At 50.3% G+C, this 15184-nt stretch overlaps 1 protein-coding gene, 1 long non-coding RNA gene and 1 other non-coding gene across 6 annotated transcripts in view; 1 reads left to right on the top strand and 2 right to left on the bottom strand.

The window, feature by feature from the left end:
• The window catches only part of LOC121103509, a 5102-nt gene extending 1693 nt beyond the window's left edge, over positions 1 to 3409 (top strand). The window contains exon 2 of the long non-coding RNA XR_005835789.1: positions 2274 to 3409. This is a non-coding gene — a long non-coding RNA (uncharacterized LOC121103509). The remainder of the gene's footprint in view (positions 1 to 2273) is intronic.
• PRKD2 (protein kinase D2) overlaps positions 1 to 15184 on the bottom strand; it is a 33800-nt gene that overhangs the window by 16110 nt on the left and 2506 nt on the right. For all 4 annotated transcript variants that reach the window (XM_040634203.1, XM_040634202.1, XM_040634205.1 and 1 more), the window contains 7 exons: positions 14178 to 14316; positions 8779 to 8910; positions 5747 to 5901; positions 5414 to 5636; positions 3781 to 3858; positions 3545 to 3698; positions 414 to 531 (listed from right to left, as the gene is read on the bottom strand). In XM_040634203.1, the coding sequence (XP_040490137.1) occupies positions 414 to 531; positions 3545 to 3698; positions 3781 to 3858; positions 5414 to 5636; positions 5747 to 5901; positions 8779 to 8910; positions 14178 to 14316 (999 nt within the window). The remainder of the gene's footprint in view (positions 1 to 413; positions 532 to 3544; positions 3699 to 3780; positions 3859 to 5413; positions 5637 to 5746; positions 5902 to 8778; positions 8911 to 14177; positions 14317 to 15184) is intronic.
• On the bottom strand, positions 6287 to 6393 carry LOC121103581. The gene has a single exon (XR_005835832.1). It is a non-coding gene; the product is annotated as a U6 spliceosomal RNA (small nuclear RNA).

A 15184-nucleotide genomic window follows, 5' to 3' on the forward strand; every position in this document is an offset into this window, starting at 1 on the left:
CCCCCCCCCCCCCCGCCACTCTAAGCCCTCCCCAGCCTCCCTCCCAACTTCGCCCCACCTGGCCCCACCCTATATCACACTCCCAGTTACCTCCAGTTAGGCCTCTAGCCCGGCCCAGCACCCCCTGATCCCATCCTCTATCACCTGAGCCCTTCTCGCTCCCAGCCCTAACTTCAGCTTCCCCGTTCCTGGTCCCACTGTTCCCCCGACCTGGTCCTTAGCCCCGCCTCTTTCCTGACTCCTGCCCTGACCCTCCGCCCTCCGCCCTCCCGTGAAACCCATCCCTCTAATTCTAGCTCCGCCTCCAGCTAGGCCCCGCCCACCCATAACCCACCAGCCCCGCCTCCTCAAGCGGATCTTGCCCCTCCCCTAACTCTAGCTCCGCCCCACCTAGCCCCACCCCGCCCACTCACCAGCGTGTCCTTGTTGCTGTAATGAACCACCCAGCCCTCGCGCAGGGTGGTGCTAGATTTCCGCGTCGTGTGTCGCACCGACTGCACCACCCTCATTAGGGGGATGTACCCCAAGGAGCTGAGGGGGGGGAGAGGAAGAGGTGAGAGGTTACAAGTGGAAAATACCTATAAGCGCTTGGGGCCGCAGAGCCCATCTCTGGGCAGCCAGAAGTTGGGGTTTTTTGGCCACGCTTCTGTGGTTTCCACACTTCCCATCATGAGGAAGGGGACTCTAGACAGGGCCACATTACAAGGCTGGGTTCCGAAGGCAGGCCGCCTGGCAAATGACCTGACCTCTATGTACCTCGGTTTCTCCACCCAAAGGGGTTGCTGTGAGAGTGAAAACCTTTCTTAGGAGTTTAGCACAATGCTTGGCATCCAGTGGGCCTCCACTAAGTGCTAATCAGTACTGAGCCCAGTGGTAGTGCAGCTGGCTGTGTGACACTAGGCAACTGACTTGACCTCTCTGTGCCTCAGTGCCCTTATCTTGCACATGCTAATAATATAGAGAGGAAACGAAGGCTGAGAGATATTCACAGACTTGCTCAACTCCAGAACCAACCACCTCTTGATCGCTGCACTAAACCAGGGCTCGGTTAGCCTTGGCATTTCCCTTTGCCTCTCTGAAACTTGGTTTCCTTATCTGTGAAATAGGCTGCCTCTCCCAACACCCCCACCCCAACCAAGCGCATCAAGATCCAACTCTGACAGCCTCTTACTCTGTTACTAAACGCTCCAGGAAAGACCTGGCAGAAAGGGAACTTGAACTTCCAGGCAGCTTGGGTCAGAGAGCACCAGTAAGAAACTCTCTGCTGGGGCGCCCGGGTGGCACAGCGGTTAAGCGTCTGCCTTCAGCTCAGGGTGTGATCCCGGCGTTGTGGGATCGAGCCCCCCATCAGGCTCCTCAGATATAAGCCTGCTTCTTCCTCTCCCACTCCACCTGCTTGTGTTCCCTCCCTCTCTCGCTGGCTGTCTCTCTCTCTCTGTCAAATAAATAAATAAATAAATCTTAAAAAAAGAAAAAGAAAAAGAAACTCTCTGCTATCATTGTGACCTGCATATGCATCTCCCCTCTGGCCTGGTTTCCCATCCCCTTCCCCTTGCCCCCCCTGCTCCAGCCACACCAAGCTCTATGCTGTTTCTGGGACATGCCTGGCCCTACCACAGGGCCTTTGCACTTGCTGTTTCCTTCGTTTGGTAGACTCCCCTACCAACTGTCTTCCACATGTCTCCTTTCCTCTCTTCCTTCAGATCTCTTCAAATATCACCTTCTCAGAGAGACCCCCTTTAATGACCCTCGCTAGAATAGCATATCTTCATTCTCTGTCCCCTCTCATTGCTTTATTTTTATTTATTTTTTGGTAGCAGTTATCAATCCCTGATGTTACGGATGCATTTGTTCATTACCTATCTCCCCAACTAGAGTGTCTGCTCTATGAGACCAGAGAGTTTTCCTGGTTTGGTGCACAGCCGTGTGCTTGGAAGTTCTAGAACCCAGCAGCTGCTCATTAAGTGTCTGCTGAGATGCCTGGTGGAAGTTGCTCACCCTCCTCCCCATGTTTATGCCTCCCTGGCCCTGTGGGGTGAAGTCTCAGCTCCTTTCTCTTAGTAATTACTGGCTGACGCCCCTGAGCTTCAATCTTCTAACCTAGGAATGGGAGTAGTGGTCCTTATGGTCCTTCTGGGAAGGATCTAGTTCAAAAGCAAATACTTATACATCGATGATGGTTTCAATCCACAGGTTACCCTTCTTTATACATGTATTACTGTATTAATACAATGTACTAATAATAGCATATTAATATTCTAAAACGTCTGCAGAAAAAGTGAAAGCATCTAAAAGATGAGATTAAAAGCAAAGAGAAATGGAAATGAATACATTTGTCCCCATGCTCCGGAATGGATCACCTCCCACCCTCTGCGCTTTGGGGATTCAAGAACAGAGTACCGGGGAGGATTCTCTTTCCACATCCTCAGCGTTTACAACCCGGAAAGCACTTGACCTGCATGATCTAATGGAATTCGAAAATCGCCCCATGGGACAGGTGCTGTCATTGCCCCGGGAGGAAACCGACGTGCAGGGAGACGGGACTAGCCGTGTGAGTGGCGGAGCTGGGACCTGGCTCGGGTGCTCTCAGCCTCCAGCGCCCCGTGCTTCCGAAACCCCGCTGCCCCCCTGCCTCCTGGACACACAAGCGGTCCGCACCGATGCCGGAAGCCAGGTCCTGTCCTAGGCACCTGGGGAATGGACCTGACCTCTATCCACGAGATCCTTGCCCTCAAGCACTCGAGCTTATATGCTAGAAGAACTGAATCAATAGGAATCCCATTTATAATTTAAAAATCTATAATTAAGCAAGTTGTTATTTTTCAAAGTTTCCAAGCCAGAAGAAAGCCACTGCCCGTCAGGTCTTTGGGGATGATTTTCCCCTTCCCCATTTTACAGATGAGCCAACTAAGGCACAGGAAGGGGAAGGGACTTGTTTAGGCCATACAAGTCAATCTGAGGCCAGAATGGTTCAAAGAAAGTGGGTGGTTTTCCTTCCTTGCTAAGATTTGACCGCTCTGCGAGAAGAGCTGACACCCAGGAACTATTTGAGGTATTTTATTTATATCCGTTCACTTTGCCCTTACAACAAGCCTCAAAGGTAGGTCCTACTTTATCCCCGTCTTACTGATGAAGAAACGGAGGGCCCAGAGAGGTTCAGCTCCTGCCTAAGGCCACACAGCAGTCTGGTTCCACATTCCCACATTCTTACTCTTTGCTCTGTCACTTTGCAACACAGGGCCTGCCAGCAGCTGAGCCGAGTGACAGCCTCGGGGAGAGGAGCTAAGGACCTGGGATGCCAGGAAGCGGAAGCGGAAGCGGGAGGGTTTGACTATCCACCTTTTGAATAACTGGATTAGCAGTTCTGAAAAAGAAATACCCTCTAAATTAAAATCTGCTTCTGTGAAAACTTTCTAGAAATGTATATTTTTCAGGAAAAAGGTGAAATTTAAAAACGAAGTGTGGATGCCTGGGAAATTGACAGGGGGGACATCGACCCATTGTAGAGATAGGAAGGGCCTTCCCCGGAGGGTGCCCCGGGTACCTCTCGGCCTTGCCTCCCTCGCCTTCCTCTTCCTCACTGGCGTGGAGCGCATTTTCCGAGTGGGAGCCCGGGATGACCCCGGAGTCATCGGACTCATCCATGAGGGAGCTCTTGTCAGCCTCGCTGAAATCGGCGGCCTCCTCCATCGGGACATCTAAGGGGACGGGGGCATCAGAGGGGCCTCCGTCCCGTCCTGCCACCCCACCCCACTTCCCACTCATCCCACAGCCTCTCACCTCCATTGATGAGTGCTTCCCCTAAGCAGTCATTAGGGACGCGGGTGGCACAGCGCTTGTGACAGTTAAACTTGCAGTCTGGTATGAGGACAGGGAACAAGGGGACAGGTGGGAGGGGAGAGAGAGGTCACCTGTAAGGGTTGAACCTTGACTCCTAACCCCCAGGCCCAAAAGATTCTGCTCTTGCTGTTTGGGGCAGGAAACCTAGCTGAACCTTGTCTGGTTGTCCCTTGTTGAGTCTAGAATATTCGGGGCTGGATAATTCCTTGTTGAGGGAGCTGGTCTGTATCATAGGTGTTTAGCAGACATCCCTGACCTCTACCCACTAGACGCCAGTAGCCCATCCCTGTATGATTCTAGATTTTTTTTAATTCTAGAGTTCTAAGACTCCAAATTTCAATGTCCAAGTGTTTAGGACTTGACACATCTATGATTCTACAGTTCTATGATTCTAGACTGCTAAGGCTCCTTGATGTCCAAGGTTTTAGGGTTTTCGATATCTACACTCTAGAAATCAGCGACTCTATAGTTCTACGATTCTGGACTGTGAATCCTCCAGAATCTAATGATTCCAAGGTTCTAGGATTCCATATGCCCACGATTCTAGAATTTGATGATCCTAATGTTCTTTAGCTCTGTGCATCTAAGATTCTAGAATTTGACTGTTCCAATGAATTCTAGAATTGGATGGCTCTAATGTTTTATGGATCTAGAACTCTGGTCTTCTAGAATCTGATAATCCCGAGTTCTGTATCCTAGATGTCTAGGACCCTAGGATCCCATGGTCCCAAGGGTATATGATTCTAGACGTCTAAGGTTCGCATTTGATGCTTCTAGGCTTCTAATAGTCTCAAATCTGATGGTTCTAAAGTTCCAATATTCTAGGGGCATCTGGGTGGCTCGGTCATTAAGCATCTGCCTTTAGCTCAGGTCATGATCCCAGGGTCCTGGGATCGAGCCCCGCATCAGGCTCCCTGCTCAGCGGGAAGCCTGCTTCTTCCTCTCCCACTCCCCCACTTGTGTTCCCTCTCTCGCTGTGTCTCTCTCTGTCAAATAAATAAAATCTTAAAAAAAAAAAAGTCCCAATATTCTAGGAATCTACAATCTGGGAGTTCTAGGATCTACGAGTCTATAGTTCTGTGGTTCTTTTCACTGAATCCTATGATCCAGAATTCTTGAAGCCTATGATTCTAGTTCTATGGTTCTAGAATTATCAAGTTCTACAGTTTTAGAATCTCATACTAAGTGGCTTACAGATGAAATTTCAAAGGTCCTAGGATTCCAAGTTACGTCTGAATTAGGTTCTAGGATTCCAGAATTCTAAACGTTCTAGAACAGCAGGATTCAGGGCACTCTTCTCCTGAGGCCCTGGGCGCCAAAGGATCAGAACAGTTTTTCTTTTCTTTCTTTCTTTTTTTTTTTTTTTTTTAAGATTTATTTTGAAGTCATCTCCACACCCCACATGGAGCTCAAACTCACAACTCCCAGATCAAGAGTCGCAGGCCCCACTGACTGACCCAGCCAGGCGCCCCCAGAGTACTGGGAGTCTCAGGTCCTGCCGTGAGCCCAGGGGAGAGAGGCCCCAAGCTGCTGAGTGAGTGTGTGTCTCTGTCCCCACAGGGGCCCCGCTGACCTTTGCATTGCAGGCCCTGGCGGAAGAGACCCCTGAGGAGCTTCTTGCAAGCCTGGCAGACGGTGGGCCGTGTGTAGCTGTGGATGAGGAACGTGTGCGGGACCTTCACCTTGGACAGCAGCATCTTGTCCAGCTCGATGGGGCGGCCCGTGTAGGAGGAGGCAGAAGACGAGGAGGAGGATGACGGGGGGCGGCGAGGCAGAAGCTCGGTGGTGCTACGGCTCTGCGGTCAGCAAGATAAGGGGGACACGTTAGTGCGGGGGGGCCCCATGCCCGGGCCCAGGCGCGCCCCCCACCCCCCGCCACCGGCCCGCCCGCTCCCCAGCCCCTCACCAGCTCATCAGCCATGCAGGGCAGGGACTCGGAGGTGCTGAGGCGCACAGAGTGGCCACTGGCCAGAGACGTGGACGACAGGCGCCTCTTGCGGGCGCCGCTACAGTTGTTGGGGATGCTGAAGGCACAGCGCTTGTGGTAGTTCAGTCCGCAGCCTGCGGGGGGCGCCAGACGATCAGAGACGTACTTCCACCAGTCCCGGGCTCTAATGCTCCGCCCCCCCCTTTCCCCTTTCTGTGGATCAGGAATAGAGCCGATCTCTCTCGGGAGGGCCCCCGAGGAGTGCCATGAAAGCCAACGGAAAACTACAAAACCCCAAATCAGGTAGAACGGCTACCGGCGTAGAAGGTTCTGGGCCAGTCCAGCAGGCAAAGAACCATGAGCAGGTGAGGCGCTTGCTGCGGGGCACAAAGAGGCCACAACCACGTGACCAGTTGCACAAAAGAGGTGCTTACTGGCAAGGACTAGTTCTTCCATATATATAAAATATTTTTGTTTTCTTCCTTCTATCCCTGTATCACTAACATAATACTTATAATTTTTAATATGGAACGCTTTAGTAAAGTGCATGCCATCCTTGCGCAAGGACCAAGCTACTCTTCTCTGTATTGGCCCCATTTTAGCCTATGTGCTGCCGAAGGGATTACAGGATATGGAAGGAAAAGAGTGAACAAGCATCGTCTTCCGGGGAAAGGGTTAGCATGTTTTCAGTTGTACTTGGGAGGGTTCTACCATATCAGATGGATGTATAACTCTATTGCCATTTCATTCTGAATTTATCACACACACACACACAAAATCCTCGTCCATGAAAGAATCAGGCTCAGCTTGCTGTTTTCCTGAACCCTTGCTCCCATACATCTCCAGAGATTCCAAATGATTCCACGATGGCTCCCTGTTCTGGACTGAAGAATGTTCCTCTAGCCTTTGGAAGCTTCTTTGGGACCACGTCATGAAGCCTGTCTTCTGGTAGCCCGGCTGACAAGATGGGCTTTCCCGAAGGTGGTGCTTTGAGAAGAGCTTCGGGATGGCAAATGGCTTTTGCGAATAGGAAACATTACCCAGCGTTGGCCTTTGCTCACTCACGAGCTTCGCGGCATTTCAAAATCTCATCCGTGACTCCCTATGCGAGGATCAAGGGAGAGTCAAACTCCCATCGGAAGGTGTTAATGGCATTAAGAACAGTCACTTGGGGCTCCTTTGGAACCACATGAATGAGGCCCATCATCCGTGTTGAGCCAATGAAGTCTGTGCTAAAGGTGCCCATTAGACTTGATGACACCAGGGGCGCCTGGGTGGCTCAGTCATTGAGCGTCCAGCTCTTGGTTTTGGCTCAGGTCATAATCTCAGGGTCATGAGATCGAGCCCCACATCAGGCTCCTTGTTGAGCGTGGAGCCTGCTTAAGATTCTCTCTCTCCCTCTCCCCACTGCTTGTGCACATGCGTGCATATTCTCTCTCGCAAAAAAACCCAAAAACAAAACAAAAAAACAAACGATGACACCAGGATTGCACTGTAATGGTTCCATATGTCAAGACACCAAGAGTTGGATATGGTTTGTCCACGATGGCAGCACTGAATCGGTTTTCTGCAGGCCTGACGTGGCTATCATCCCTCGAGCCCTTACATGCCACCGGTATATTTAGGGCCACGTGATAACAATCCTGGTCAATGCTGCAGGTCGCCTGCAACACAGGGCAGTGAAGACTCGAGGTTTCCGTGTGAACATGACCGCCACGAAGCTGGAGATCCTTGGCTGATGGAACATCAGAGAATATGCTTCTAAGGGAGGTGCAGACGGTCTTCGCAGAATGGATGACCGTCATCTGCTGTGTGTATCGTCAAGGCGGCTATGTAGGCTTCGTCTGCAGGCGGGGCGAGATCTCAACATTCTCGCTCAGAAGCGTGGAAGATGGGAAGGGTGGACCTGCGGAACCTGACACTTGGCCTTAAACTTGAGACACACTGGTGCATTCCTTTATTTTTTTTAAGTATGATTGAAGGACATGTGCGTGGGTGCTTGTTGTAGACTGAACATGTGTCCATCCCCCCAAATTCACAGTTGATGCCCTAACCCACAATGTGACTGTATTTGAAGATGGGCCTTTAAGGAGGTAATTAAGGTTACAAGAGGCCATAAAGGTGGGGCGCTGATCCGATGGGACCGAGGTCTTTATAAAAAGCTGTCTCTCTGCACACCATGCGAGCTACACAGGGAGACAGCAGCCATGTGCAAGCCAGAAAGAGGGTTCTCATTAGGAACCAAGCCCTGTCCGAAGCATGATCTTAAACTTTCCAGCTTCTGGAACCGTGAGTTATAAGTATATGTTGTTTAAACCACTGGGCCTGTGGTATTTTGTAATGGCAGGCCTGGCGCCCTGAGGGGCCGAGTCAGTACGGAGTGGACTCTGATGGTCAGCTTTACGTGTCAACCCCAGTAATTCAGATGCTAATGTAGGGGTTGCCGTAAAGGTATTTTGTAGGTGTGATTCAAGTCCACAATCAGATGACTTGACGTGAGGGAGAGTGTTCTAGTTAATCCGGGTGGGCCCGTTTCAATCAGTTGAAAGGTTAAAAAGCAGAGTTGAGATTTCCCAGATGAAGAAATTCTGCCCTGGAGCCCAGTCTGCCCTTCCTGACGGGCTGCCCTACAGATTTCAGAGTTGCTTGGCCAGCCCCCACAATCACGTAAGCTAATTCCTTCCAAATATCCCTTAATATCTACCTCCTCCCGGCTGTTTCTCTGGTTGATTCCTGTAATAGGCTCCACCTTCTTCCCTGTGCACATTCCCCGTCTCCTCCCTCAAGCTCTGCCCCTTAACCTCTCCCTCCGAGCTCCACCTCCGGAGCTGAGCCCCGCCCCAGTCCCCGCCCATCACTCAAGCCCTGCCCCCAGCTCCTCCCCCAAGCGGTGCCTCTGGGCCCTCACCTCTCCCTGCGAGCCACGCCCCCTAGCCCCGAGCTCCACCCCCATCCCACCCTCCCGTCCTCCCCCTACTCCTGGGCCCCGCCTCCAGCCCCTCTCCCCTCACCATCACACTTGAGGCCCTGACGCACTAGGCCGAAGAGCATCTCTCCGCAGTGATCGCAGAAGGCCGGCGCTCGGTAGGAGTGCACGGTGAGGGCGTGCGGGCGGATCTGGAAGTCCTCGAAGGTGGCCGAAGCTGCAGGCGGCAGGGAGGGGCGGAGCGTTGAGCCGGGGCAGCAAGGGCTGTTCCTGGGTTTCTCTCAGTCCTCCCCACCGCAAGGTTTGATCTTGCTTGCCTTTCTTTACTCGCATACTACACTCTACCTGGGTTCAAAGCCCAGCGTTACCACTGGGCGAGACACCTATGCCGGGGACTGGGGAGTTGTTTAGTGGGTACAGAGTTTCTGTAAGACGAAAATATTCCTGGAGACTGTTGCACCGACAGCATGAACGTAATTAACACTACTGAACAGGAGACTTAAAAATGGTTAAGATGGTAAATTTTATGTCATGTATATTTCACAATTAAACATTTTAAAATAAAATTTAAAAATACAGATGCCTGGGTCCCACGCTCAGAGTTGCTGACCTACTTGGCCTAGGATGGAGCTTGAGTGTCAAGAAAAAAACCCAAATACCTATGTACCTCAGTTTTCTCATCTTTATTTTTTTTTAAAGATTTTATTTATTTATTTGACAGAGATAGAGACAGCCAGAGAGAGAGGGAACACAAGCAGGGGGAGTGGGAGAGGAAGGAGCAGGCTCCCAGCAGAGGAGCCTGATGTGGGGCTCGATCCCATAACGCCAGGATCATGCCCTGAGCCGAAGGCAGACGCTTAACCGCTGTGCCACCCAGGCGCCCCAGTTTTCTCATCTTTAAAGTGGAAATCCAACAAACATTTACTGAGCATTGTTCTAGGCCCCAGGGACTCCACGCAGAACAAATTCCCTGCCCGGCCTCTAGTAAGGGTGGCAGACAACCAAAATAAAGAAAATAAATATTCTTATTAACAATCACCCAGGGGTGCCTGGGTGGCTCAGTTGGTTAGGCGTCTGGCTTCTGCTCAGGTCATGATCCCCGGGGCCTGTGATCAACCAGAGAGCTGGGCTCCCTGCTGGGCGGGGATCCTGCTTCTCCCTCCCCTTCTGTACCCTCCCCCTGGCTTCTGTGCTCTCTCTCCCTCAAATAAATAGTTTTGTTTTTTTTTTAAAATGGGGTTCCTGGGCGGGATCTCTGGGCCTGGAATCCAGCCCAGGTAGGCCTGCCTCCCCAGCAGGGAGCCTGCTTCTCCCTCTCCCTCTGCCACTCCCTCCTGCTTGCTCTCTCTCTCAAATAAATAAATAAATCAGGGCGCCTGGGTGGCTTAGTCGGTTTAGTGTCTGCCTTCAGCTCGGGTCATGATCTCAGGGTCCTGGGATCCAGCCCTGCAGTCCACAGCCTGCTTGCTCCCTGCTCAGCAGGGAGCCTGCTTGCCCACGCCCTCTGCCCCTCCCCCCACTCGTGATCGGTCTCTCTCTAATAAATAAATAAAATCTTTACTTTTTTTTAAGATTTTATTTATTTATTTGTCAGAGAGAGAGAGAGAGAGCACAAGCAGGGGGAGTGTCAGGCACAGGGAGAAGCAGGGTCCCAATGCGGGACCTGATGCGGGACTTGATCCCAGGATCCTTGGATCATGACCCTGAGCCGAAGGCAGACGTTTAGCCGACTGAGCCACCCAGGCGTCCCTGAATAAAGTCTTTAAAATAAATAAATAAATAAATCTTTAGAAATATATATATTTTAAAAATCTTTAAAAAAAAAAAATCACCCAACCTAGCAGTTACCTGGTGCCAGGCACCACTCCCCAAGTACTTTAAAATACTAGTGAATTCAGTTCTCTTAAGAGCCCTGGAGGTACACTGTTATTATTCCCATTTTCCAGATGAGCGGATTGTAGCACAGATAGGTGAAGCAACTTGCCCAGGGTCACACAGCTAAGCAAGCCATCGAACTTGAAACTGAACCCTGGCCAGTGTGGCTCCAAAGTTCATGTTTTTAGTACTCTATGTACTGCCTCTTGGAAATGTTTAAGTAGTAAAGTATACGCGTGCGTACACTATACTCAAAAAAAAAAAAAAACTTGTCAAGCAACTGTTCCGTATCTCAATAACGGGACGAATATTAATCGAGAACCAACAGAAACTGGGCACTCTGGAAGACACGGCTCAGCCAACACACACACTTGCACGCTCTCACTTGTAGTCCGTGCCTCTACAGAGAACTTGGCACTTTTCCCTTGGGTAAAATTATATATATACACGCACGTATACACACACACATATATATTTGCACATTATGCATATATTATATACATAAGTATATATATTTGTACAATATGTATATTTATATATAATGTGAATTATATATTATGCATTAATAATATATCACATATATCATTATATTATCATTATAAAATAACATATATCATTATATCATATAACATATGCTATAGTATAGTATATTATATAATTACATTACATAATGCATTATATATGTTCTATTATACTATATATTGTATATTATTATATATTACATGTACTATGTATATTTATATATAATGCAGATTATATATGATATATAAAATATATAAAAACATGTTGTAAATTATATATATTTGCACATTATGTATATAAGTATATGCCATATATATATATATATATTCCAGAAATAAATTACAACTCCAAAAAAACCCATATATACAGAAAGCTAGAAGTCAGTAAGTGCTTAGGAGAACAAGTAAGCAGAGAAGGGAGAGTGGGAAGGTACAAGACGTACAACTTTAAGCAGGTGGTTGAGGAAGGCCCCCTTCAGGTGTCAGTAGGGCAAAAGCCTGCAGGAGGCGAGGGTATGAGCCATGCAGGTGTCTAGGAAAGAACATGCCCAGTATCACAAAAGTATTCTTTATAGATTCTTTTTTAAGGGCTAAATGAATTAATATGTGGAAACCTTTTATTATTTTTATTTTTTTAATGATTTTATTTATTTATTTATTTATTCGACAGAGAGAGAGACAGCCAGAGAGAGAGGGACCACAAGCAGGGGGAGTGGGAGAGGAAGAAGCAGGCTACCAGTGGAGGAGCCTGATGTGGGGCTCGATCCCCGGACTCCGGGATCATGCCCTGAGCCGAAGGCAGATGCTTAACGACTGAGCCACCCAGGCACCCCATGTGGAAACCTTTTAAAACAGTGCTCTTTATTTTTTATTTTTTTTAAGATTTTATTTTTAAGTCATCTCTACACCCAGTGTGAGGCTGGAACCCACAACCCTGAGATCCAGAGTTGCACGCTCTACTGACTGAGCCAGCGAGGTGCCCCATATTTTTTTTAAAGTTGTTAAAATTTTTTTCTTTAAACAGTGCTCTTTAAACAGAGTACAGAGATGTTGGCTTTTATTTTTAAACTTTCATTTTTGGACTAAGTCTCATCCTCTTTTCTACCCCCCCCACCCTACCCCCGAATTTTGTTCTAATATTGAGCTGTTTTCCTTTGTTATCGTGCAACAGAAAGGGGAGTCTCTTGTACGTGCCAAGCGCTGCTTACACACTCAGGGTAAAGCTATGAACACCCCACTCTCAGGGAGCTGACAATCTTTTGGGGAGACAGACAGGGAACATAAACACACATAAGGAAATTTCAGACACTGGAGGAAATGGCATTTAAGCTCGGATCCAAATAGCAAGAAGGAGCTAGCTATGAGAAGATGCGGTGGGGAGGGAGGCATTGAGAGCTAGTGAACAGACTGGGAGATGGGAGGCAGCTTGGTTTGTTCAAGGGACAGAGAACAGGCAACCATGGCAGGAACAGAGAAAGTAAGGGGGCAGTGAAACAGGTGAATTCAGGGAATTGGCAGGGGCCAGGTCATGGACAGCCATATTGAGGCTATATCGAGGAGTCTGCATTTTAGTCCAGGGGTAATGGGGAGCCATGGGAGGATTCTGAGCAGTGAAGTGTCAGGATCTGACTTGTGAGCTACGATAACAGTCCAGGCAGGAGGTGATTGCTGCTTGGACCAGAGGAGGGAGTAAGAAACAGATTCGGGATGTATGTTAAAGGTGAGACCAATTGGTTGGATGCCGGATCAAGTGAAGGGGTGAGAGAAAAGGAGGAGTCAAGGATGCCCCCAGGATTTGGGGCATGAGCACCGGAGTGAACGGTGATGCCCTTCACCAAGGTGGAGAACACTGCTGGAAGAAAGGAGGACAAAATCAAGATTTCTGTCTTGGAGAGGCCATCTGGGAGATGCCTAGAGCTGCCAGGTAAAAATGTCAGGGGGACAAGCCACATGACTGAGATTTGGACTTAGCAAAGGGAGACCAGGATGAACGAAAATCCAAGAGTTGGGACACCTGGGTGGCTCAGCCAGTTAAGCATCTGCCTTTGGCTCAGGTCATGATCCCAGGGTCCTGGGATCGAGTCCACATGGGGCTCCCTGCTCAGTGGGGAGCCTGCTTCTCCCTCTGCCTGCTGCTCCCCCTGCTTGTACTCGCTCTAATACATAAATAAAATCTAAAAAAAAAAAAAAAAAAAAATCGAAGAGTTGCCAGCCTACGTGAGGGTATTTAAAACTTGAATAAGGTCACCAGGGCCATAAATCCGAACTTCTGCTAACTGTCATCCATTCATTCAACCCATTTTACTGAGCACTGCGCAATGCAAGGGTTGGGGGAGGAAATGCAGCCAAGAATAAGGCAGTACTTCCCATCCCCCACCCTTCCAGAAGCACCTTGCGCTGCCCACTCTTCGGCAGTGCTGAGAGCTTGCTCGTCTTAGAAGGGCCAGTGGGTGACTAGATTCTGGCTGAAAACCCACATGGCCGGGCTTCATCTAACTTTGCAGAGCCTGATTTCCTTCAGCATTTCAGTGGGAAGCAGGCAGGGGCACCAGAATATTTAAAACTCTGTATCAAAGTACAACATACGTCTAGAAAAAGACACATCTCCAGTGCATGGCCCAGTGACTGTCACACTATACACACTAAGTCACCAACATCCTGATAAATAAGTGGAAGTTTAAATCGATCCCCAGAAATCTCCCTCCCGGCCCCCAGGTGATGGTGGAGCCCTTCACCCACGTGGGGAACACTGCCCCTTCTCCGAAGGCACGCGCTCCTAACTGTATCCGTCTCTGCTCTCTAAATGGAATTACACAGTATGGAGTCTGACGTCTAGAGAACGCCTTTCGGCCTCGGGTCTGTGAGCTTCATCCGGGCTGCTGGACATCGCCTACGCTCGATCCCCTGCGAGTTCCGCCGTGCGCACACGCAACCTATTTACCCATTCCAGGGCGGTAATGATTCTAACTTGCCACCAAGGCTTCGAACCACTGGCCCTGACTTTAAGAAGCCTATTTCTGGGACCACCCCCGAAGGGAGTCCCGCCCCCGCTAGAGGCTGCGCCCCCAGGCGGGCCTCCGCCGCTCACCCGACAGCACCACCTCCACCAGGTCGCCCTCCTGGATGTCTCCAACGGAGCGCACCAGCTGCAAGAGGTTGGCCGACGTGGGGTCATGTTTGAAGAGGAGGATCTTGTCGTAAAGACCGTAGAAGCCACACTCGGGGAACTGAGGGGCGGGAGAGAGAGGTGGTGACGGAAAGGCTCTGAGCTCGGCGGCAGCGGTCTGGAACACTCCCAGGGTAGGGCCCACGGTTTCCCCCGGAAACAGAGACCCCGCAGCCCTGCACTTCCTGCCTGCTCCTTCCCAGGCGCAGCTTGAGCGAGCGGGCAGGGTGCCAGGGCCCCAGGTGTGCTGGGAGAGAGCGCAGATGGAGTTTGGTGGCTGGACTGGGAAACTGGGGTGGAGAGAGAGTGGCCCTGGGAGCGTGAGCACCCGGAATTTTCCGGGTGGGGTTGGGGGGGCCACGTGGACACCGCCTCCTTTAAGCCCCCACACCACCCCAGCTTCCTTCCTGGATCTATTGTCCCTGTTACCTGGCTCCAGGCCCAGCACTGGGGTGGGGCCGGCTGGAAGAAGGGGACTTAGGACTCATGGGGAGGCGGGGGAGGGAAGGAGGCGGGGAGGCAGGAAGGCAAAGGCTCGATTCTAGAGAGCTGAGGTAGAGGTGCTCCCACCCAATGTCCAAAAGATCCAGCAGGTGCCCTAGCTGGCTGGGGGTGAACGAACTGGTACGAGTGAAACTCCAGAACAGAAAGTGAAACTACCCAGGTGGGGCAGCTGGAAGGAAGGAAAGGGGCCCTACCACACCTGGACAGGAGACAGAAAACAAAACTGGGGTGAGGCCTGAGGGAGGAGGCCGAAGATTTGGGCACTGGGCAAATTACACCAGGGGACAATCTGCACTCTACCCCACCCCCATCTGTCTTCCCAAAGAGCTGGCTGAGTTGGGTGTGACAACTGGACCTGTGGGTTTGGGGTTCTGGTGGAGGGTCAGGGAAGCCCCATATTGTTCTTGTCTGCTGGGAGACGGTCC

Source organism: Ursus maritimus, unplaced genomic scaffold, assembly GCF_017311325.1.
Source record: "Ursus maritimus isolate PB19 unplaced genomic scaffold, ASM1731132v1 scaffold_19, whole genome shotgun sequence".
NCBI lineage: Eukaryota > Metazoa > Chordata > Mammalia > Carnivora > Ursidae > Ursus > Ursus maritimus.